Source organism: Parasteatoda tepidariorum, chromosome 6 (assembly GCF_982258835.1).
Source record: "Parasteatoda tepidariorum strain Cologne lab strain chromosome 6, Ptep-v5.0, whole genome shotgun sequence".
Lineage (NCBI taxonomy): Eukaryota > Metazoa > Arthropoda > Arachnida > Araneae > Theridiidae > Parasteatoda > Parasteatoda tepidariorum.
This window is the reverse complement of record NC_141760.1, coordinates 104,006,553-104,033,139: the sequence shown is the minus strand read 5'-3', so window position 1 is coordinate 104,033,139 and position 26,587 is coordinate 104,006,553. Positions and strand designations below refer to the sequence as shown.

Here is a 26,587-nt window from a genome sequence, read left to right as displayed (position 1 = left end):
ATTGACCCTAAATATCTGACCGAGTTTGAATATTATAGGTTAATAATAAAGGGAGTTAAAGGGGGTGACATGTGCATGCCTCCAGTAACCATATTTGTCTGTTTTTCAGACATTATTCACGCTTTAAGACCGAGATATCCTTATTTTTATATAAAAAAACACTTTATTTTCTTTAAAATATGGATAGACTTGTTGTTAAAATAATAAAATAAATAAATTACCCGTAATTTATCCCCTTTTATGCTATTATTTGCTGTTTTTCAAAAGAAAAAAAAATAATTTTTATAATAAGAAAACGTTAATCACGCTAAAACACATTAAAAAATTAACATGAAATAAAATAAAATATGAAAAAAATGAAAAATTTCGAATCGCAGCAGGGTTTCGAACCCAGGTTCTCCAGGGCTACCTTGTACGCAGCACTCTACCAACCACGACACGCCTCACACGAAGCTCTCGCGAATATTTAACTTTAAGTACCCTTTTCCGGTAAGTAAACAAAACGTATTTTGGTCCTTTGTTGGTCCCCTAATAAACTTATAAAACTTTCCTTTGGCACGATTCTTCGGAACATTGACCCTAAATATCTGACCGAGTTTGAATATTATAGGTTAATAATAAAGGGAGTTAAAGGGGGTGTCATGTGCATGCCTCCAGTAACCATATTTGTCAGTTTTTCAGACATTATTCACGCTTTAAGACCGAGATATCCGTATTTTTATATAAAAAACACTTTATTTTCGGTAAAATATGGAAAGACTTGTTCTTAAAATAATAAAATAAATAAATTACAAGTAATTTATCCCCTTTTATGCTATTATTTGCTGTTTTTCAAAAGAAAAAAAAATAATTTTTATAATAAGAAAACGTTAATCTCGCTAAAACACATTAAAAAATTAACATGAAATAAAATAAAAAATGAAAAAAATGAAAAATCTCGAATTGCCGCTGGGTTTCGAACCCAGGTTCTCCAGGGCTAACTTGTTCGCAGCACTCTACCAATCACGCCACGCCTCACTCGAAGCTCTCGCTAATACTTAGCTTTAAGTACCCTTTTTCGGTAAGTAAACAAAACGTATTTTGGTCCTTTGTTGGTCCCCTAATAAACTTATAAAACTTTCCTTTGGCACGATTCTTCGGAACATTGACCCTAAATATCTGACCGAGTTTGAATATTATAGGTTAATATTAAAGGGAGTTAAAGGGGGTGACATGTGCATGCCTCCAGAGACCATATTTGTCTGTTTTTCAGACATTATTCGCGCTTGAAGACCGAGATATCCTTATTTTTCTATAAAAAACACTTTATTTTCGATAAAATATGGAAAGACTTGTTGTTAAAATAATAATAAAAAATAAATAAATAAATTATCCGTAATTTATCCGCTTTTATGCTATTATTTGCTGTTTTCAAAAAAAAAAAAAATAACTTTTATAAAAGGAAATTGTTATTCACGCTAAAACATATTTCAAAAATAATATGAAATAAAATAAACAATAAAAAAAAAATTCTCAATTCGCCGCTGGGTTTCGAACCCAGGTTCTCCAGGGCTAACTTGTCCGCAGCACTCTACCAACCACGCCACGCTTCACCCGAAACTCTCGCGAATAATTAGCTTCAAGTACCCTTTTCCGGTAAGTAAACAAAACGTATTTTGGTCCTTTGTTGGTCCCCAAAGTTGGTCTACCAAAGCCGAGGAGCCATCACCTCTGTGGATAGAATCAAATCTGTGATGTCATATTTCCCGATTATCCTCAAGAATGTTTCTCAAACCGTCGCCAATAACCCATTGTTCCGCGAAATAAATAAAATAAAAACTACTTCGGAAATACTCTTTATCGTTTCATGAAACATTCACATTGAAGTCATTTATACAACTAAGGACATTTATATAACATGTTGATTCTTTGAATATCTTTCTGACTGAGCTTTCCTTTGGACATGGGATCTTTTAGCCAGCCTCCGTCCAAAGTTTCCATGGTCCTCAATTTCGCCCTCCAGTCCTTAGAAAATGTCAAGGATCCGTACAACATGATGGATTCATAATCGAAGGACGTCAATAACTGATTCTCGTGAGGCTTTAATAAGAAGAACTGATCTTCTTTTCCTGCAAATAATCATCAGGAGTTTAATAATCTTTGTATCAGCAGAAATCCACCAGCTCGTCAACTGGCGCTGCAGATAATTTTTTTGCAGATAATTTTCAGATTTTTACAGATAATTTCAAACCAAAGTTCTCCTTTTATTTTTGAAAAGCAAACTAAAAAATGAGAAAAAAATCGGAGACTTCTTTACTCTAAGCTTATTTCCAATAAAAATTAAAAACCTGAACTGTGCCAACACAGCAAAGAACAAAAAGTAAAGAACTGTTTTTCAGTTACTTGATTACAGATTTAACTGAATGGGGAATTATTAAATTTTTTTTATAGTATCTGTTAAATTTGCTAGTTTAACATGTTTGTACATAGATGGCAGCACAAAGGCTGATATAGATGGCAGTAGTGCAGTCATAAATATAATCTCTTATCTGTAAATTAAAAATATTAGTCCAGTTTCATTCTCCGTCTAGGTATGTTGTTTTATTTCTTGTGACCTGCATACTTGATTATTGACGTAATTGTTCAAAATCGTAGTATAAAGTTTTTTTAAAAATAATCTTTTATGCATAAGTTTTTAAGCATCTTTTATTTGAAAATTTTCGACACATATGTTAGATTGAGCTGAATTTATGCAATATTAATCTTTGTCTGACTGCATCACACTTAAAAATGAGAAATTTCGAATACGCGTTGGAAAAGCATGGAACAAAAAAAAATTACTTTTAATAACTAATTCGAGAATTATTAAGTGTTAGTAAAAATTACCACTCCAGCAACTCTTGCGCCCGGGAAAATATAGATGAGCTCATTTTGAAATTTGACGCAAAAACTTTTTATTTGCGAGATTTTTTCTAAATTCTTATTCGTTCAAAAGTTATTGCAATTTCAAGTGATTTAAAACTAAATTTAATTTTTGATTAAAAATTATTGTAAAAATAGTAGAGAAGTTAATTTATCTTTCAAGATAATTTTAGCTCGTTCTCCTTTGTTGATCTTAATGCCTCCATGGATTACAGCAACTGCGTTTCTTAATTCAATTGGGTATACTATAGCCTACGTCACAGGTTGTGTTATTCCTACTAAATTTAACCCACGAACGGCATTTTCTGCGAGCCTAACTTCAAGCCACGAATAAACAAACGAAGTGTTTGATCGTTTCAATAGCTGCTCGCCAGATTTTATTGCATTATAAAGAAAAGTAATTGATATTCGATTTTTGATTAATAATTGATTTATGTGGATAGTGGCATAGAATTTAGCATTGCGTCATGGTAAATGTTATTCCTACTAAGTGGAAGTAGTTGTTTTTTTTTATATTATACCCAATTAGACAAAAGAAATAACTAGCTTTGGACAACTATTGATACGCATAATCGCAAAATGCGTATTGATACACTTATCAATCAAAAGCCTGTATTTTTATGTATCGCAAAATGCGATATCTATACAAAAATATAGGCTTCTGACTGGCTTAATTGAGCCATCTTAATTACGAAAAGTTCGATGAATTCCGCCTTAATTTCAGCATGGATATGAATTTTTCGCAGCTAGATGACAAAGTTAACAATCAGAGAACTGCATCCGGCATGATGGACATAGGATTGTCCGAAAATCAAGAAAATGGACATAGCGAGTTTTCGTCTGAACATCAGGGGGGGGGGGCTTAATAACTATTTTACGTTCTAATCAATTTTCTTGCTATCTATATAATGAGGTGAAAAATTTAAATACCTCCATAAAGTTCTGTTCTTCATTACTCAAGTAGTGAAGAAGAGAGGGGCCCCCCCAGGAAGTTTTTGCCCCGGACTCCAATTAGGCGAAGTGGGGCCCTGATAATATCTTACTGTAATAATAAGTTTTAGTGTTACTAGAGAACAAAAATGGTGGCATACACTTTAAACCGAGTAGTTTTAAAGAGCACTCTTAGTGTTTCGCTACACCAGAGGTCGCCAAAGTGGTCTATATAGACCCCCAGGGGTCTATTTAACAAAAGCAGGGGTCGATCTGAGACAGGGGGGCGAATGGGGGTCGATCCGAATCGGAAGGGTCGATTGTGGGTCGAAAATAAAAACAGTTCTCAATACGCAAATTACACATACCTAATTAAGAATGAAAAATGTGTGAATTTTTTTTATAATTGACTCAATATCATTTTCTTTATAAAACATAAATTAATAAACGTATATTTATTGGGGTGAAACAAGTATTTACGTACCACCGCGCAGTGGCAAGAACACAGCGCAGTTTATAAGTCATATGCATATGTGCGTTTGTCCAAATGTCACGTGTGACGAGCATTGACGTTACAAATGCAAATATCATACGCAGTTTCAGCTATGTTTGCAAACTGTATTGAATATTTGCAGTGTCGTTATTAAAACTTTTATAGTTTTGGATAATTATTGTTTCGATAAAACCATTCGTTTGGTTTAGATATCAATTTTAATTATCAATGCCCAAAAAAGAAGGTAAGCATTAATAATATGGATTAGTACAGCCCGCGACAAAACTATAGCACACTTTGTATTTTTTTACAAAAATTACGAAATTGACCAATTTTGACGAAAATTAAAATTGACCAATTTTGAACCCAATGTAGCGACCCTTTCAAAAAAACACCAGGCACACCCATCTCATTGATCAAGAAGCAGTAAATCTTTAGTTACTTTACTTATTATTACTTTAATTATGCATAATTACTTATTATTTAATAATAAGGTATTTAAATTTCAATATTAATATATTTTTCATAAAACTATTGTTACGCAATGTACTATTACTTTAATAAATGTTTAAAGTTATAAAATAAATGTACAAACACAGTATCTAATAGAGTTTTATTTTAATTAACAGAAAATTACTTTTGTGGAGGTCGATGGAGATTTCGAAAAATTATATAGGGGTCGATGATCAAAAAAGTTTGGCGACCCCTGCGCTACACCAAGAACTATACTTTGTTTGGTTTTGGGTGTTGTTAAACACCTAATTAGAAGGCATACAGATCCTGGCCAAATTATTAGACGCACTATAAGATTTTACGTCAAAACTTAATTATCAGGTGATACTATACAGCTTTATTGTTTTACACGGCTGAAAACGGTTTGTAGTTGTTTGCTTTCGTGTATCAATTAATAAAATTAGACGATATATAATATAAATCAGACGACTGGATAAATTAGACGATATATAATATAAATCAGACGACTGGATAAATTAGACGATATATAATATAAATCAGACGACTGGATAAATTAGACGATATATAATATAAATCAGACGACTGGATAAATTAGACGATATATAATATAAATCAGACGACTGGATAAATTAGACGATATATAATATAAATCAGACGACTGGATAAATTAGACGATATATAATATAAATCAGACGACTGGATAAATTAGACGATATATAATATAAATCAGACGACTGGATAAATTAGACGATATATAATATAAATCAGACGACTGGATAAATTAGACGATATATAATATAAATCAGACGACTGGATAAATTAGACGATATATAATATAAATCAGACGACTGGATAAATTCGACGATATATAATATAAATCAGACGACTGGATAAATTCGACGATATATAATATAAATCAGACGACTGGATAAATTAAACGATATATAATATAAATCAGACGACTGGATAAATTCGACGATATATAATATAAATCAGACGACTGGATAAATTCGACGATATATAATATAAATCAGACGACTGGATAAATTCGACGATATATAATATAAATCAGCCGACTGGATAAATTAGACGATATATAATATAAATCAAACGACTGGATAAATTCGACGATATATTATATAAATCAGACGACTGGATAAATCAGACGATATATTATATAAATATAGAATTTTTATTATATCAGGTATTATATTAGTATATTATAATAATTAGATCAAATTATTAGACGCACTGTAGTGTTTTAATAATTGCATGTTTTACTCGAGTTTTTACGCAATACTTTTATATTATTTTTATCTTATTTTAAACATACAAGTAATGAGTTTTTATTCAGGAGAGTTTTATATACTTTCTATTTGTATTTATTTTTAACGTATTGCATTACAATGCTAACCCATTGATACACGTACGTAAACAAGTGTAAACCAGTTTCAGTCGCGTAAAAGCAATAAAGCCGTATAGTATCACCTGATAATTAAGATTTTTCATAGAATCTTATAGTTCGTCTAATAATTTGGCCAGGGACTGTAAGTTTTAGTGTTACTGGAGAGCAAAAATAGTGGCGGCCACTTTACACCGAGCAGTTTTAAAAAGCACTCTTTGTGTTTCACTACACCCAGAACTATCCTTGGTTTTGGGTATAGTTAGACACCTAGATCGAAGACATGTGTATGCCATTTTGCTTTGTTATGAAGTAGTTGCAACCAGTTTTAGAGTTCTGATACATTAAAAACTTTTGCTGTTTAGGGAGTAGGTTTCCTTCTAAATAAATTGATTTCGGTTTGAAAGTATTTCAGTGAAATTCTTTTTTAGTTACTTTTAAAAAATAATAATAATTGTGTTTCAATGTTTGTTTATTACCCATTGGCAAATTGGGTTTTGTTTTGTGTTTCATGGCGTGCGCACTTTATTTGGACGTCATCACACTTTTCAACTGTATTCAAGAGTAATAGTAAGCAGTGCGCATGCGTCGTCATTGTTTGCGTTGCAGCGGCGACCGCTGCTGTTTGAAATTTTTTTAGAATTCTTTTTATTTTCACCAGCAATCATTCATAATGTAATTACGTAATAATAATTTAAATTATTGAAGTGAAACTTCTAATGCGACTTCCAACAAGGTTGCGTTAAACGTTTAACGCTACCATGGTAACGAGCGGCCTGTGATCCTTGCAGGAGATTTTAATGTGAATTTCTCGTTACCTGAAACATTATTAGCCTTCCTTAAAGACAAATTTGGATTGGAAATGATAAATGGTAGGAATGATCCCACAGGAGGAACTACCATTGATGCAGTTTTTGCGAGAAATATTGAAAAAATAGAACTCAAACATTTCGTATCTTACTTTAGTTATCATAATCCCATTGTAAATGTTATAGATTTGGATATTTCTTAACTCGAAAGTGATAATTAAAAGATGCGATCAATTGTGAATTGTAAGCAATGTTAATAAAGTTTGTCTAAAAGAAACAAAATCAATTTCTACCCCTTCCTATTTTCATTTCCACTTACGAAGTTTCACTTCTTCCGTGCGGAGGGACTCCACGCACTATTGTTTTTTTTTTTTTTTTTATTCTTTTTATCATTAACTTATAATTACTGGCTTGACTGTGATTTCAATATAATTATGAATACTAAAGAAGGAAAAGTATTTTGTGACGTCTTGAAACACGTACACAGGCAGGATTTGAAAATCAATCGGACGACAAACATCCATTGAGACAGTTTTTGCAACCCATGATTTGAAATGTTGGGGCGTTTATCAGAGTCAAACCAGAACAAAAAATTGACCAATGGGTAACAGTAATCGTAATAAGGTGATCACGATTTTTTTATTTTTTATTAATTTTTTTTTATCCTCACGCGTTTTCAGTATAATTTTTAGCGCATATCCTACATTGAAAGCAAAATAATAAACTTCTTTAGCGATGTTTTATTCCTCTTCAAGTACCAGATTATCATTTATTTTAATCGTATTCCAATAATCAAACAGACACTAATAATTTTGAGACGTTTTTAACGTTTGGTTCGAGATGTTTTTAACCTTTTGGTTTTTTTCAACCGTTTGTTTGAAATTTTAGAAATCCCTTCACTAAGTACCTGTTCTGATGTTCTGCCACAGAATTCTTATGTACTTATCTCTGTCAGATCTGTTTTGTTCGTGATAAAATCCAATGGCATGCCCCAGCTCGTGAACAATCGCTCCTTCCCATCCGCAATTTTCTCCCAACGAAACGGGTTGCGCACCCCCTGTTTTTCCAACATTCGAATAACACCTGCAAAAACGAAAAAAGAGTTTTTTAATACCTAATTTCTAGTCAGAACATTCTAACTGTAATATTTCAGGCGTGTCTGTTACTGCAGTACATGTCCTTAGAGTTATTGAAATATTTTTCTAAAAGTCTTATTTTATAGTGTTTCTAGGTAGCAGCAGGGACCGGTCAAGACAAATTCAGGCCCAAGGCCCACAAAATTTTCGGGGCCCCTAACGAAATATTTTGAAATTAAATTTCTGAGGAGTAGTCCTAACTATAAAAAGAATCTATTGAACTGCATGATTCAAGAGAAACATTCTAAAAAATAGACAATTGAAGATTATTTTTCTAAGATAAAGTTTAAACATGTAATTATTAAAGCAAAATATAAAACAACAAAACAATGTTGAATGAAAATAAAAATAGCTTGGTGACCATAAACAATTGAAATCAGTGATTTTTGCTAAAGTCACTGATTAGCTTAATTATTTTAAAGATTGCAGCCTTCCATCTACAGCTTCGCATTTAAGTTCTTGTTGACACTAATCATTTATAAAAGACTTTATGAATATGCATTCTCGTTGCATTTGCTTAAGCCGTTGGAGTAAAAATTGCACCAATAAAAATTCAGTTGTACTTTCGAAATTGATTAGTGGAATGTTTACACGAGTTTAAGTTATCACAATATAAAGAAAATTTGAAATAAAAAATGTCTTTTTTGAGATAAACTGTTTCTTTCAGTACGTGAGGGCGCCCTAGGCCCGCGCCTATTGGGCCTAGGCGATAATCAGGCCCTGGGTAGCAGCGTTGACGAATTCACAGCTCTCCTCTTTGAAATGCTCTACTTCTTATTTCAGCAGACGGCCTTAGACTTCGTGGCAAGATGAGTTTTTTCTACAGACGAACTGTACCTCGTTTTTCAAATCAAAATATTCCGTTTTTCTACAATTCATTTTTCGAAGAGTTTTTGTTTGCCCCTAATTTTTAATCTTATAAACGCATATGAATATTTTATAATCGAAAGGAATATTTCAAATCGGAAAGTTTCATTCTTGAAAAATTCAAGAACTGAAAGTTAAACAAATTTCTTAATTTTAATTATTTATAACACTTGAGAAATGTTTCAGAAAACTATCTTCCTTTTTTTTTTATTAACTATATTTTTATTGTTAGCTTATTCGAAGAGATAACATTTTCGCTTGCCAGAAGAAGAAAAAAATTCGTCCTACCGTTTACCGATAAATATACATTAAAAAATTTTTTTTTCGAATTCTTCCCTAAAAAACTGAAAATGCCAAAATGAACTTAAATTGTCCATTTTTTCTCCAGAAAATAGAATTAATGACTAAACTTTTGCACTTGCTGTGCTGCCTATTAATGTTAATTTAAAACGTTGTCGTTAACTTCGCAATTCGCCTCTGTCAGATAAATGGCAACTGTTTTCAATTTGCCTGAAGATTACAAGAATAACTAAATGTTTCTTCTACAAAGTTTTGACTGCGCTATTGCCAAAATCGTCATGTGCAATCATATAACCTTGACAGATTTTATTAAACTTGCATTAAGTGATATATTTTTTTTTTCTTTTTTGCAATATTTTTTAAACTGTATTTCTTATTAAAAAAAAACATCAAGTCTCAACAATTTGAAACCTTATTAAAATTAAAGTCCAAAAATATTAAAAACCAGAGGGGAAAAAAACATAATTAGAATCTTTCGAAGAAGTTATCAGAATCAATCACAACACTGAGTATGAGTTAAAAATCGTTTTAAGAACGCTAGAATGCAAACGACTTTTTAAGACTCCTCTTTTCCGTTTATTCTCAAATAAAATTATTTTTTTAGTGATTTTATGTTTCGCTTTCTTTCTACCTTTCACTTTAGTGAATTTAGTCGACTCCAATAATTGTTCGTTAGAAATTGTCGTGTGCTTTTTTGGTTTTAATTTTTTTTTCTTTTTAAGAAAAACTTAATGAATAATGTTGCAATTAATATTACGGTCTCACCCTTGTCCGGGAAAGAGTCGAATGTAATCTTTCTCTGTAGTTCTGGGAACAAACTTGATGCAGGTGTTTTTTTGGTATTGATCAAAAGCTTTTTGAAGAATCCATCTGACTAGAAAACATCGGTTAACAAAATAAAGTTACATTCATTTTCAAAACACAATAGAGGCTAGTTTTTGCTTTATTAAAAATATTAGGTAGATAAACTTTGTCATGTTATACACAAACAGTCCCTGGCCAAATTATTAGACGAACTATAAGATTCTATGTAAAATCTTAATTATCAGGTGATACTATACAGCTTTATTGTTTTTTACGCGGTTTGCACTTGCTTACGTTCGTGTATCAATTGGTTAACAATGTAATGCAATATGTTAAAAATAAATACAATTAGGAAGCATATAAAAATCTCCGGTATAAAAATCCATTACATATGTGGGTTTAAATGTAAAAGTATTGCGTATAAACTCGAGCACAACGTGCAATTATTAAAACACTACAATGCGTCTAAAAATTTGGTCAAATTGGGTATACTATAGCCTACGTCACAGGTTGTGTTATTCCTACTAAATTTAACCCATGAACGGCATTTTCTGCGAGCCTAACTTCAAGCCACAAATAAACAAACGAAGTGTTTGATCGTTTAAATAGCTGCTCGCCAGATTTTATTGCATTATAAAGAAAAGTAATTGATATTCGATTTTTGATTAATAATTGATTTATGTGGATAGTGGCATAGAATTTAGCATTGCTTCATGGTAAATGTTATTCCTACTAAGTGGAAGTAGTTGTGCTTTTTTTAATATTATACCCAATTATAAAATACCTGATAAGAACAACGGTGGCCGAGGCCGGCAAATTTAGACAAGTTGTAGTAGTACTTTATTTACGTCACACCAAAACTGCACAATGAGCAAATGGCTACGGTCATTAATCCGAGAACATGCGATCACAATTTTGATCTTCTGCAGAGGGCTAAACTCCCTTACTTTTGTGGTCCGACGATATCTGCGTGAAGTCAAGTACTTTTTAGAATAGTTTAACGAGGATCTATACCGCTCACCCTCGGTTCCTTTTCAGGGTGATCAAATGCGGGCAGGATACATGTTAATGCTAATTGTAAGGTTAGGTCGTAACTGATGTTATTATGGTAATCAGCATTTATAGGAATGAAACCAAACTCAAGTGTATAAAATGAGCTGGCGGGGAAAATAAATTTTGCACTCTTAAAGTTTATACCCAAGTTCCCACCAATCTTTATTCCTCCAGCTCTACATTCCGCATGAAAATGCAACCTACTCTGACTTGTCCCCTTCCACCACCAACGCTCCCCTCTTCTACCGATTTTTTACGCGTTTTGTTTTTTGATTACCATTTTCTTTTTTAACATACATTACATGCGCTAAAATACTTAGTAAAAGACAGATTTTTGTAACCTGCTTCCGTAAGCAGGGGAAAAGTTTACAAAAGGAGAGTAGAAAAAGTACTGCAGTCTGGAGAAAGGTAAATGCAGGTAGAACCTCGCTTAACCATGATGCATGGAAATGGGTTTCATAATCTTTCTTCAGCTTCTTATTTTACTAGGCCTATGGCATTCATTCCCGTGTTTCTTTTCATATCTGTTTTCTTTGTGTCTTGAGAATGAGAGCCTTGTTTATGGCACTCGAAAAAATGTCGGTACTCTTCAATTATGAACATAATCTATTTCTTCTCTTCAGTTTCTAGGGATTATTTATATTATGCTGGTTATGTCAACTGTTTCCAAGGAGCTTACATGCCCTAAATGCAAATTTCATATTAGGGGGAAATGAGTCAAACAAATGCATCTTAAAAAGCTGATGGAATTATTTAAATTATTGCATTTATGTTTTAACAATAATTAAATGATTTTGAAAGAAGAAAAATAATGTTACTTACTGACTGTTTTATTCAAACCAGGATCCTCAACAAATGGAACGACACCCCTTTCCCATAACTGCCTGTTGTCCACTATGGCACTACGATCCTTAAATATATATATATAAATATATTTATTATTATTCTAAAGAGTAATTTTTAAATTAGGATAATTATTCCTTATTCAGAAATATCGCATTTATCATAAAGGATGTGTCCTGATGAAGACCTTTAATAACATGGCGTACATGATTGAGTGAGGCACAGAAAATATCAATTAGGGTGGGAAAAATAAGCTCTTTAATTAGATATATTAGAAAATTGAGAGAGTATAGAATCCCGCACTAAAATCCATGTGCTTAAGTTTTATGTTAGGAAAAATGTAACTGTAGTCTGTCTATGGAGAGAACTCCCCTCCGCCATTCGTCTAAAGAAGTGGCGGTGACTATGGTAACGAAGTTTGACTATTTGTAGTAGGGATGTTAGGTCAATATTTAAGACAGGCTTTTACTTGGGTTAATGAAAGAAAGGGAATTAGGGGATAAAGAAGATTCCCTGTTTGAAATGCACTATTTCTTGTTTCCCTAGCAGCAGATGGCTTTTGATTTCGTGTCGAGGGGAGTTCTTTTAATAGACAAACTGTAGTTTTCCCTCATTATCTATTACATCACACGCAAAAATTATAAAATTATTAAATAGCCGTTAAAAGAACCGTGATGGCTCAGGGGATAGAGGGTTCCATTTCCAACGAGGCGAACTGGGTTCGAATCCCAGCAATGGCTAGTCTATACGAATTCCGCATCCGGCTTGCACCGACCACAATGCTGATGTAAAATATCCTCAGTGGCAGACGGATCATGGGTTAGAGTTCCTCTGCCGTCAGGCTAACCGTGAGAGATTTTCGTGGTTTTTTTCTCTTCATGTAACGAAAATGCGGGTGGAGTTCCACCAAAAAACTCCTCCGCGAAGGCAAAATTCTCCAAATACTTGATCCATGAGTTTCCTTGTCTTCAGGATTGGGTTCAAAATTACAAGGCTGCGGAATTGAACATCATTAGTCGTAATCCCCCCCAAAAGGTCAACTGTTTTACGACGGTTATAATGTTATAATTATAATATTTAGGGATCACAACATCATATGTGAAACGAGCCTTCCGTACCCTAAGTTCACACTGACGCGATCTCAATACGGTACTCAATTACATTCGTTTTAGAATTGTACTCATGCGTACTAAATACGTACTAGCTCGGAGTTTGTGGGAATGGTGAAACGCTTCGTCTGCCGTCCCAGAAAGGGTTAAACCTGATAGTCAAAGGGGGGGGGGGAATTATTATTATTATTATTTTTGCTAATTATTTTGACATTGCTCTTCGATTGTTGTATTTTTTCCAGTAGGTTTCGTTTAAAGTATCAGAAACTTTTATATTTATTTTATTTTTTCAAAACACCCGAAAGAATTTTTGCTATGATGAAATTCATTCAATCTGAAATGAAATTCAAAAACGAAATAAATGACGTTTAACACATTCATGACGTTTAACATCGTTTGATTACTTCTACGAATTACATTAGCTTTTGCTTACAGTTTTTCTTCCTGCTTAGCTTCAAATATTTACAGGCAAAATTATAATTCATTTATTAAAACACGTTTCCAGTTTCTAAATTTAAATCAGAAAACCGTCGTTGGAAATGGGGGGGAAAGAGCACAGAAGCTAATTTGTCCAAATTTTTGTCTTCTGGGTTGGGTGCAAAAACAAGACTACAAAGTTGAACATCGTCACCGATCTGCTCAACGCCATTTTTAATTTAAAGTATCTAGAGTTGATGAATTTATTTATTTTTTTATTAGATATAAGTATAAAATAAATGATAATTTAATAGATTTTTTTAAATAAATTTTTTTTTTACAAATAGAAAGTTAGTGAATAAAAAATTAAAAGAAAATACCTCGGAATCAAATCCCAGCATGTCTCCTCCAAATAAGTCTGGATTTTCCATCGGGAAATTAATTGGATCATAATCATCTTTAAATGGAAAATGTTATTAAAACTAAGACTGTTAATTTAAAAAATATATACAATTAGTTCTAAACCATGTGCGAAAAAAAGAAAAGACCCTAGCAGTAAAATAACTTGGGAACTTATTGGGCAAATATTCACCAATCTTGCCTCAACAAGATTTTAAAGGGCTAATATTGAACTGATATAGAAATGTTCGATTCCCCTGAGATTTTCTAGTCACTATTCAGCAGATGTTTACCCTATATATAATTGTCACTTTCTCCCGATATTTTATTTCCCTTATTTACACAATATCTGCCCTATGCAGATTTGTTAAATTCACCCGATATTTCATAGCCACTATTCAGCCAAAGTTTACCCTATATAAAATTGTCAAATTCCCCCGATATTTTATTTCCCGTATTTACACAATATTGCCCCAATGTAATAGATTTGTTAAGATTATCTAATATTTTATAGCCGTTATTCAGCCGTTGTCGGTTCGATGTAGCAGTATCCGGTCCAACTGTTGTTTTAAAGTCGTTATTTAGTCAATATAAACCCTACTTAAAATTGTCCGATTGACCCAATATCTTATAGCAGTTACTCAACCAATATAGGCCATATATTGAATTGTATGATTCACCCGATATTTTAAAGACTATATTCATCCAATGTAGACCCTATTTAAAATTGGCCAATTAAAACGATATTTTATAGCCGTTAAATAAAACCTAAGAAGTAAATAATAAACGCTTTTCTCAATCTATTTTTTAACATCCTGCAATATGAAGAATAAGAATAAATTTTTAGGCTTCTAACATCGCTTAATTTTCTACTCCAACCCCCCCCCCCCCAAAAAAAAGCCGTATGAGTAAAAGCAATTTTTCCTTTTTAAAAGATGTGTGTTTAATTGCTCCATTAATTAATTAATTTTCGAGATATTTGGATCAGTTACGAGTTTTAAGACAAAGCATTTACGCAGTGGTTTTCTTATTTCATAATAAATAATCCTAAACAAAAATTTTCTTCCAATCCTGTACACATTTACCAAAATTTTATATGAACTATCAGAAGTTTAATCGACAAACAAAGAAAAAATATTTCTTTTCAAAAAGTAAATGTTTATATTGCACTTGGACTATTGTGAGTTAAACAAAAATGTCTTATGAGCAAAAAAGAAAAAAATCTTTTAGAGGAAGATTTGTTTGTATTGTAAATCACTTTTTTAGGAACTAGATATAGAAATGGATATTATTAAAATATTTTAAGTCTCTCCAGGTTCAATAGACGAGAATACAAAACTGGGCAGGGCCGGGATACAAAACTGGGCTTGTCGGTAGGGCGCTGGGCCCATGTCCGAGAGTTCGTGCGTTCGAACCCCGCCGGCCGAAGACTCCACGTGTAGTAAAGTGACTGATGCACGTTAAATCTGTCGAGTCGCAAAAGTCCTCCATGTTCCCGTAACAAATCATTACCTCTGGGGGTACCGGATTGGAGATTGCTCGTTCTCTGATTCAGGTCAAAATCACGATCTGTGGATGAATAAATGGATGTATGAATGGGTCCGCCCTATAAACGGGTGCGACATATGGTGTGGCAGAAGTCGAATTCTTGGTCATAGATGGCGCCAGTGAAAAACAAGAACAATCGCACCCCCTCTGCCTAAAACAGGCATACGTCAACAACAACAAAACTGGTCCTTTATTGCAAGTCTATACTGGTTTTATATATTTCTGGAAAATGGTCTTAGAATGACTTTCGATATCGGACCGAGATTGAGGTGTGTAAGTTCTCTAATAATAGGTCCTATTTAGAATTGCTTTACATTCTGGCCAAATATTTCATTTTATGTAGGACCTTTGAAGGTTTACATAATAGGACCACTATTGGGGTGTCTAAATTTTTTAATATTGGTCCTCGAATGGTTTAGAACAGGGGACCAATATTAATTTCTATATAAGACCCTTGTAGGCTTACGAGATAGAGCGTAACTACCACTACAACTTTTAAATTCCAGTTTCTTAGTATATAAGGTATGTTAACTTGATTCTATTTTGAGTTATCTCCTTGTAGTTAGAGCAGTGCTTCTTAACCTTTTTGGAATAATGGACCCCTTTTAAAATTTTTTAAGTCACGGACCACCCCGCTGTGAAAAAAATAATTGCAAAGAAGCAGCAATTATTCGAAAACATTTAATTTTATTATTTTAATAGTATACAAAATTTTTAAAATTAAAATTTTTAATGTGAAGGTTGTTGCTGCTTCTCCTTAATTAATAAATTGAATTGAGGGATGGTTTTCGACAAAGCAACGTGCATATCATGTGCAACATTCAATCGATGTTTTGCTTTTATTGTCACAAATATGGAAAATCCCGTTTCGCAAAGATACATTGTAGCAAACCGAATTACAGTTGCGAAAGCTCGCTTATTTACAAGCAATGGGTAAGCTTCACTCACAGAAGACTAAAACTTTCCGGGTGTTTTTGAATCGAAATAAATTTTTAGCGAGGATTTTGTTTTAAGATCAATAAGCTCATCTTTGGCAAGGTTCATATCATCGATATAGTCAATGTCACAAAGAGAAGGATGACGAATCCATAACTCATCTTTTATATTTATCTCATCCAAATTGAAATATTTTTTAAATGAAACATGAAAAAATACTTCCAGATATTCACAGATTTCATTTTTCAAGTTATTCAGTAACGAATTATCCCTGCCAAGATTCATTTTCAGAGAGCACTTAGTTCAACATTTTAAAGTTTGCATATATCCCATTTTGAATTCGATTTTTCCAAAGTGGCATTTTCAATAAGAATGCTTGTAATTTCTCAGTTACATCCATGGTGATATCACGTGCTTGAATTGAAAAATTTATATCGTCCATGTGTTTAAAAATATCTGACAAGTAAGTCAATTTATATGTAAAATTCTTTTTTCCACGTGGAATTAGGGTATCTCGATAATGGGTTGACTTTCCGCTCACAAATCATCTAGTTTCAAATGTATATGTATTTTAACCTTTTAGAAAGAAAAAGATCAATGTTATTTAAATATTATTGATCCAAACTTAGGAGTAGTCGGCGTACCCCCAAAATATGACCCATGGACCCCTAAAGGGTCCATGAACCACAGGTTAAGAAACCCTGAGTTAGAGTTTGATAATGTCGGTAACTTACAAGGGAAACTAGGGAAGTGTGACTCTCCAATTTTGAAATAAACTAGTGGGATGTATGCCTTATGAGGAATAATTTTAGGGGGCAACATTCGTTTCGGCCCATAGAAGGTCCTGTGAGAGATAAAAAATATTTCAATATACAGAAAAATCGATATTTTATTACTTCAATGCAGACTATTAGTTATTGTAATTGTCTCATAATCCAATTAATTTGTAATTAATAGGATAATTAATTAATTTGCTAATTAATAAATTAATCAGAAAATTAATTATTAATTAATTGTTAATTAGTTATTAATTTTTTATTAATCAATTGATAATTAATTATTAATTAATTAATTGATTTGCAATTACATACTCATATTAATTTGGAAAGTTTTTTGGAAAATTTTTTTTTTAACAATTTGATGTCAATTATTTTTAAAATTAACCTAACGGGTTTTTCTGAAGAACTACAGATATATAAAATCTTCGAAATCAATTTTGACAATAAATATGCATTATATAGTACGTGAAAGTACCACAAAATTAATTGGAGTATGAGACAATTACAATAACTAATAGTCTGCATTGAAGTAATAAAATACCGATTTTTCTATATATTGAATTATTTTTTATCTCTCACAGGACCTTCTATGGGCCGAAACGAATGTTGCCCCCTAAAATTATTCCTCATAAGGCATACATCCCACTAGTTTAGTTCAAAATTGGCGAGTCACACTTCCCTAGTTTCCCTTGTTAGTCCCACAAAGGCTGCTCGCAAGGAGGCTTGTTTCTGACGTGAACTGAACATGTTTCGTACGTGATCTGGACATGTGTATCTCGATAGAGAAACGCGTACTTAGATAAATGGACACAGTGGACATTTAACCACTAATTTGTGACAGTAACTTGTGTATTCAACAACTTAAAAGCCGTGTATGAGTGTTTAAACGTTAACAGAAATATGCCGAATAAATTAAAACGGGATCCAGTAAACGAATTTGACGGCACAAGGAAAATTATTTTGGTTACGGGAAGAAGAAAAAGCGAAGTATACTTCTTACAGCTTTTTGGAAAATTTGAAATGACGTATACAGCAACAGCTTTAGCTGAGATTGAATCTAAAATTAATTTTAAAAAAAATTTAATTAAGACTGTCATCTATTCACTTCATTGTCCGATTCATTTGACAGCAATGTAAGTATAAATGTTCATAACTATTAATATTTTAATCAATTAGAATGATCTATTAAGATATCATGTATATAATTAGGGTCTTATATATAAGTATCATACATATAATACTTTTAAGGACTGTATGGACCTTAAAAATTTAATACAATAAGATGGATTTTATTAAGTTTGTATCCACCACTTTGCTTAACATTTTCTAATGCTGTTGTTGTTGACGTATGCCTGTTTTAGGCAGAGGGGCTGCGATTGTTCTTGTTTTCCAGTGGCGCCATCTATGGCTAAGAATTCGACTTCTTTCTAATTCGAATATTTTTTAATAAAGATATCAAATAGGGAAATGTGATGAATAGAATTTATAATTTCATAGTGAAGCATGATAAAAAGAAATTTGTTTCTTCTTTAATAGGAAAAGAACACCATTTTTTAAATTTCTTAAAGGCCGTGATATTTAACCCTTTATGGCACTGTTTTTTCCAGAAGTATTTTGTTGAGATATTTTTGGGATTGATACTGATTTCTAAAAAGAACTTTTTTTACCTTATTTTCAAAAAAAAAAATTATTTCTTAAGATTATTATTTTTTTTTGGAGGAAAAGAGGGTGGGATTTTAAAAATTCTACTATAGTTTTCTTGAACAGTAAGGAATTGGTCTTCAACGCTTACAACCAAACTTATGAAATCCGTGTTTATAACTAGTAATGAACTCGAAGAAAAATAATAATATGAACGAACACCTAACACACACAAAAAAAAAGTGTTGAAAACAACGTAGCGTATTAGATATTTTGTATTAGATAAACTAAACTGAACTCAGCGGCACGACAGCCCATACTGGGCCAAGGCCTACTGTGCCCATCTCAGTTTTCTTGACCTTGGGCTCTCGGGTGCAGGAGCAGATGTTCCGGTCAAGTGGTCAGCCGAACGCGGAACCCCCAGTGTCTAGTGTCTAGTTTATAACAATGAAAATATTAGTTTTGTTGCTCATTGTTAACAGAAAAATCACAAAACACAACTATTCTAAATGCAACAATGTGTCAGTATTGTTTAAAGAGATGCATTAAATTAGTGATTATTGTCATTCCAAACTTTGTATTTGGGGCGCTATCTTGAATATTTTTCAAGGAGATTTATTTGCAAATTGATAAATTTTTAAGTCATGAAGTGGCTTAAGAGATTGAGGCGATATTTCGCCAATTTGAGCTCTTGCTCTGGATGCAAGAGTGATCATGCTGGGGATTTGGATGAGAGAAAAATTGCCAAATATTATCAGAAGCTTGCCAAATATTATCGGAAGCGTGCTGTAATTCTGGACACAGTTCATCCATGGGTTTTCCCATTTGTGTCCGTTCAGACGCAGACCGATGATATTTATTGGGCAAACCTCTCAGTAAATGCTCAGACGCAGACTGATGTTATTGATTAAAATAAGGATTGAGGATTTTGGATTATGGATTATGAATTAAGGATTATGGATTTTGGATAAAGGGTTATGGTTAAAGGTTCAAAGATAAAGAACTAATGATAAAGAACTGAAACTAAAAGATCAAGAGCTGATTCGAAGGATTACGAATCAGAGAAGGTACGTAATAAACTGCAAGATTAAAAATTTTCAAATGTACGTACTAGTAAGTTAATTTTAAATAATTTTTATTAGTACTTGGCTTCGTAACTTTAGTTGATCTTTTTTTATTGTATATGCATGTAATTAATTAATTAATTAATCAGAATAACTGAATAGTTCATTTATTGTTTCATTATATGGCTAAAGGCGTAAGGGGTGATAAGAGATACAATTCCAGGCAATTGGCCAAAGGTGTATCCAATCTACGCTTACAGACTCTAAAACTTAATACCGATTTTTTTTTGTTATAAAATTAAATTTTTCAATTAGTAAGTATTTGGCTCAAGCAGAATATTTTAGAAAGAGAAAGAAAATACAATTTTTAAACAAATTTGTTAATGAAAATATAGACTATTAATTCTTTTTCTTATATTAACCCTCTTGGAACCTAGCGAATATTGGGCAACAGTTGGCCTAATTTCATGCCTGAAAAACATTTTAAGATTTTTCTTTTCTATTTGTATGTCTTTACAAATTGCTTATCTATGTAGAACTATAGTTGGATTTACCCTCATTGGTCGAAGCTCTTAATAACAACTAAAAATTATAAGAAAGGTAGGCGATTTGATTCAAGTAACAATTGTAAATTGATTATACATTGATTGTACTGAAATTTTAGGGCAAATAAATATTTTGTTATTCGAGTTCAGAGGGATATACAACATAATCACATGGTGAAGATTCATACAATATGCACATATCATACAATATGCTGTCTGTATCATACAATAATCTGTATCATACAATATGCACAAAATTGAAATTTATCATTGTTTTATAAATTATTTAAAAATAACTAAAAGAAAGCTAAGTTAAATTGATTGTATGTTTTTAAAAATATTTAAAACGCATATGAATTTATATTTTAATCCTATTAGTATTAAATAAAAGTCACATTTTCTGCCAATTATTTACGAGGTTATGAAAAAAAAGTACGAACATTTTGTTGAAAATAATGAGTTTTTTTAATAAATTGAAAATAATAAGTTGTTTATCAGAAACAACAATGTACTTTTTGTAACGCTTTCTTTTTTATCAAAATTTATTTGTAGATCTTATTATTTTAATTTAAAATCTTCCTACTGTTGTCTTAATTTGGAATCAGCTGACATTTTTAACCGAGGAAATATAAGAATGAAGTATAAGATGTTTTCATTTTATTTTTTGCTTATTATGTTACTAAACACAGATGTTAAAACTATTATACTCAGTACTGTTCTGCATTTCAAACCCAGTACCCTAAAATACTTATTTTTCTCATCAATTTATCAAATTCTAATAATCATTCATTTATATTTAGGTTTGTGTTTGGACCACTGTTTCCATAGCTACGACGTCGCATTGGCATAATTTGGTCTAGAATAAAGAAGCCAAAAGAGTCAGAAAATGTAAAAAAACTTTTTTCGTGACTCTTGGATTTTTTCGAACAAAAATAACTTAGACACTTCAACTTCTGTTAACAAAGACACATTGCTCAGTATGACTTTCTATCTAACTGACAAAGCAGGAAAGCGGCGTGTAACTTCTAAAGAAAAAAGTGCCAGGAGCATTATATTGCACTAAATTACAAGATATACAACAACTATTGCTCATTGCAGAAGAGAACATACACCAAACTGATATTGCAAAAGATGGAAAGTCTGATGGCTGTTATTAAGACCCGTGAAAGGAAGGAACTTAATTAGTTGAAGACTTCGTGTACAAAAATAGGTCATGAAGAATGAGGCTTAAGCTTTGAATTTGAGGAACAACGACAACGATAAGGATGCTTTATCACCAAATTGTGTGGCTTGGATTAATTGGATGCATCACACTGAAAAAACTGAAAATTGCAAACTCTATAAAGAACACGCTATCTATAGAGAACTGCTATGTGTATCTCTTAAAAAAAAGTACTACCTATATATCTATTAAGAAACACGCTATTTATATTTGTATAAAGAACACTCTGTCAATATTTCTCTAAGCGGCAGTCGCCCACAGACACCTAATACTTCGTGCTGATCTACAAAAGGTGATTGCGCTGCCAGGAATGGATTCTTTCAAAGAAGTCCTGTAGTATGATGGTATTTAATGAAAGTACTGTACTTATTGGTAAAAAAAGAAAGGCTAAACAATTCGCTGCCTTGTGGAGAAAGCAATAAGTGAAAGGAGAAAGTCGATTTTCTATTTACTTCAGAGATGTGAAACATATGCTAGTTTTAGGCTGGACAATTGCTCAACAAAAAACATAAGCTTGATCTTTTTTTAAAAAAAAAAAAAAAAACTTTTTTACTGTATCTTGTAAATTATTACCCACATCTGTAGACATTATTGAGATTTCTTTCTTCAAACCAGATCATTTATTAATGCCTGCTATTTCGTTTCACCATCAAGGCTATAAAACTCAATTTGATTTCCAGGATTTTGTTGAGCATGTTCAACAAGCAAGGAAGCGAAGACTCCACTGCAAAAAGAAAGCTTAAACATCGAATTTACAGCAAACATTTTTGTCAGACAGCCTTTTAACAAACTGATAAATGAAGAAATTAAAGTTTTTTTTGTATTCATTGAAATTCCAGTTCGAATGCGTTGAACTTCTTGCAAGCTAAATGCCTCAAGAACTTGCCAATGACTAAAAACAAATGGACTTAGAACAAGAATTCAATGAACGAAAGAAATTTAAAAGCGTATCGAACTTAGGTTAACTAACTACATGAATTAAAGTAGAGCTTCCAATAGTTTGAAGAACTATACATACTTAAATTCAGACAAATGAAAAAATTTTAAGATGCTTGTTCTCTCTATTGTAAATTAGTTTTTCTTTAATAAAAACTTAAAATTATTGAATGTCTTCTTCTTTCCTTCTGATATCATATGGTTTTTATAAGTTGTTTTATTCAAAGTTATAATTTAAGATTTATAAAATGATAATTATGTTCACAAAAGCCCTAACAGGGAGTTAGGACGTGAGACTGTGTATTAAAGCAACAAAATTTAAATAAACCAATCTCAATCCATTTTTGAAAAAAATTATCAAATGTTTCTTTTGAATCAATCAATAATAAATTGTTTCTTTTTACATTAATAAAGAATAATTTAAATTAATAAAAACATTAAATTTCATTAATAAAGAAGTAACAAACGCTAAAATAAAATAAATTTGCGTATGAGAAGCTTTTTGAAGTATCAAATTCTACGCAATTGATCCTTAACGCAAAATTGGATCCTTTGGAAATAGGAACTTGCAGAAATCATTGAATATTAAGTAATACTGAAATATAGAACTTCAGTTGAAATTTAAACACTTTAGCAAGTTGAAAGTTTTTTTGAGAATAGATAAAAGTTTCTTTTAGGGGATGAAATCACGATGATTATAACTTGCATTAACGTCAAAGGCAGGTGTCACTAAGCTAGAAAAATTTCGAGCCCCTTAATTAAACAGAAGTTTAATAGATGATAATATGACGATAAATTCTGTTTGACGTATTTCACAAACATGTGATGAGTTTGAAACTTCGAGCCCCTTAATTAACCAGAAGTTTGATAGACGATAAATTCTGTTTGACGTATTCACAAACTTGTGACGAGCTTGAAACTTCGAGCCCCTAAATTAACCAGAAGTTTGATAGACGATAAAATGACGATAAATTCTATTCGACGTATTCACAAACTTGCGATGAGCTTGAATCTTCGAGCCCCTCAATTAACCAGAAGTTTGATAGACGATAAAATGACGATAAATTCCATTCGACGTATTCACAAACTTGTGATGAGCGTGAATCTTCGAGCCCCTCAATTAACCAGAAGTTTGATAGACGATAATATGACGATAAATTCTGTTTGACGTATTCACAAACTTGTGATGAGTTTGAAACTTCGAGCCCCTCAATTAACCAGAAGTTTGATAGATGATAATATGACGATAAATTCTGTTTGACGTATTTACAAACTTGTGACGAGTTTGAAACTTCGAGCCCCTCAATTAACCCAGAAGTTTGATAGACGATAATATGACGATAAATTCTGTTTGACGTATTCGCAAACTTGTGATGAGCTTGAAACTTTGAGCCCCTAAATTAACCCAGAAGTTTGATAGACGATAATATGACGATAAATTCTGTTTAACGTATTCACAAACTTGTGATGAGCTTGAAACTTGTGATGTTAAACAGGCCACAACTTCGGTAAAAATTTTAGCGATCTCTCTACCTATGCAATATTTTGAATTTTGCAATTCATATCTATAGTTAATTTGATTTTTGAGTCTCTTTTTTCGGGAAACTGAATTTTCAAAATTTTACGTACCGTGAAGAATTGGCCACAAGTTTGAACATCTGAGAGCTTGTAAATAACCGAGCTCTTAAACTCTAAGGATACAAATAAACCCAATAGGAAATTATCAATTAAATGAACGCATTTCGCACGAGTGAAAATAGCTCTCCAGTGTTGACCCCTCTCTGATCCCCATGCAAACTTTCACTGTTACTCTTTATGCAAATTAAGCCCTTTATCGATATTTTTATTTTATTTGCAGAAGTAATCAACAGATGGTCAGAGAAATCATAGATGAGTAAATATCTTCCCGTCGACGTTTCAAAAACTAATGAAGTTGGCGCAAAGCCAAATTCATTACTTCAATTTCATTCATTCATTTAAATTTATCCCACAACCTTATAAATAGTTAAAATATCATTAAAGTTTGACGTATACAAAGTATTTTTGTTCCAACAAATGACATACAGAAAATTAGTTTTCCTTGAATGAAGTGTGAAAGACAAACCATCTTCCTGTTATTTTTCTTCCAAGAATGGATGGAAAACTTAAATGCAATGAATCTATCTGGTACTACGAAGAAAAAAAGCAAAACACTTGAATAAATTATGTTCTAGTCATTGGAGTTTCATATACTAAATGCAATTTTAAAGTTTTTAATTCACCTTAAATGAGCGAACTAATTTGTGCAAAAAATATTACAGGTGTAGCTTGTCTACCACTACAAAAAATATAATTCCAATTCCCTAGTATATAAGACATGTTAACTCGATTCTATGGTGGGATACCTTTTCATAGATGACGGTTGACATGGACGAATTCAACTCTCCCCACATTGGTGACCCGGACGTGATGTGAACACGCCAACCTTGGTCGAAACGATCACTACGATTTTAACGCGCCTACTTCGAAGAGGGATGTTCCACATTGAACTGTTGGCTTGCTTAATAAAAGCAATAATAATAACAGTACTGGAAAATATCTTCAAATTCGGGATACAAAAATATTTATAGAAAAAGATTATTTTTTTGACTTTTATTAATTTTATGCTGATGGCAACCAAAACAATATGGAAATGAATGAGATAAAACGTGATTTTCAGGCCAATGAAAATGCATGAACAACAATGGAAACTGCGACACCATCTCTGGATTTTTATAAATAGTAAATTAATGGATAAAAAAAATATGAAAGGAATCTAAGACTTTTTTTCCAAACAGTGTGAAAAAAATTGCTTTCGAGTGTAACTTGAAAGTAATAGAAGATACATCCCACACTTGATATTGCCTTTTGTTGATAAATATAATAAAGAAAATTAAAAAAGAAAAAAAAATTGAAGAAAAAAAAACGAACAATTTATGGTGAAGAAAAATTAGCGAGATAAGACTGCATTTTTAAATCCATCACCTAATAAATTTTCAAATCCTTTGCAGTCGAAATAATTAGACTACGAAGGACATCCCATAAAAATCAGATACATTTATTATTATTTACTTACTGGAGTAAAGTTTTGTATCATTTTCTAGAATGGGTCAAGCACTTACGAGTATTCCACAGTGCACTTAGAAAAGAAATAGTGCTTCCCGATAAATTTCCGAGTATAACACTGTGACAAGTATTTTCGTTTCCACTGACAAAACTAAGATAAAATTTCAGAAAACTGATAACAAAACTTAATTTTGAGAAGGAAAAAAATTTCTTTTGCTATATATAGCTTATTATACAAAAAGACCAAATAAATAAAATTCTAAATTTTGATTTTTTTTTTGTGTGTGTTATTTTTTTAATGCACGGCAGTATAAAATAATTTCGATTTGTTTTACATGAGTACTTACCTATGGGATGCCCGCTACTGCACCCAATAAACAAAATAAGCAGTATCAACGTCGATGCCATTCTGATGCTAATCGTGTACTGATTTTAAAAATATATATATATATATATACCTTCGAGATTGTGAATAAATGTGCAGGTGCATACATTCCCCCCGATGCGTTGATAACGAGATTAACTCTACAGTTTATTCTTGATATGGAACGTTTATTAAAAATTAATTTGTTGAAAGAAATATTAAAAGAAAGTTTTTCAATATAACTTGTTTTTCAAGGCAGTTGAAAGAAAGTTTGTCTCTCTAATAGATGGAGAACAAAAAAAGATATGATTTATCACTCGAAATATACACCGAAGAGCCATTACATTATGACCACCCTCTATCTATAACAATGGGCTCGCCCAGATTTTCATGGTTTCTCGTCTAGGAACAATGTCTTCATGGGGCACATTAGGACCCATAATCCTCTTAGAACAATCCCTGACGTCTGTAAGCTACTTGAACATAGTTGCAGACCAGGTTCACCCATTCATGGCAGCAGTTTTTCCTGCG

General features: G+C 32.1%; 1 protein-coding gene across 1 annotated transcript; it reads right to left on the bottom strand.

The window, feature by feature from the left end:
• Window positions 1–1,819: 1,819 nt before the first annotated feature.
• Window positions 1,820–26,131, bottom strand: LOC107441485 (astacin-like metalloprotease toxin 1). Its single transcript, XM_016054771.4, has 6 exons — window positions 26,040–26,131; window positions 13,919–13,995; window positions 11,992–12,079; window positions 10,078–10,186; window positions 7,917–8,092; window positions 1,820–2,108 (listed from the first exon to the last, which is right to left on the bottom strand). The coding sequence occupies exons 1-6, from the start codon at window positions 26,098–26,100 to the stop codon at window positions 1,879–1,881; spliced, it is 741 nt and encodes a 246-aa protein (XP_015910257.3). The 5' UTR covers window positions 26,101–26,131; the 3' UTR covers window positions 1,820–1,878.
• Window positions 26,132–26,587: the final 456 nt, after the last annotated feature.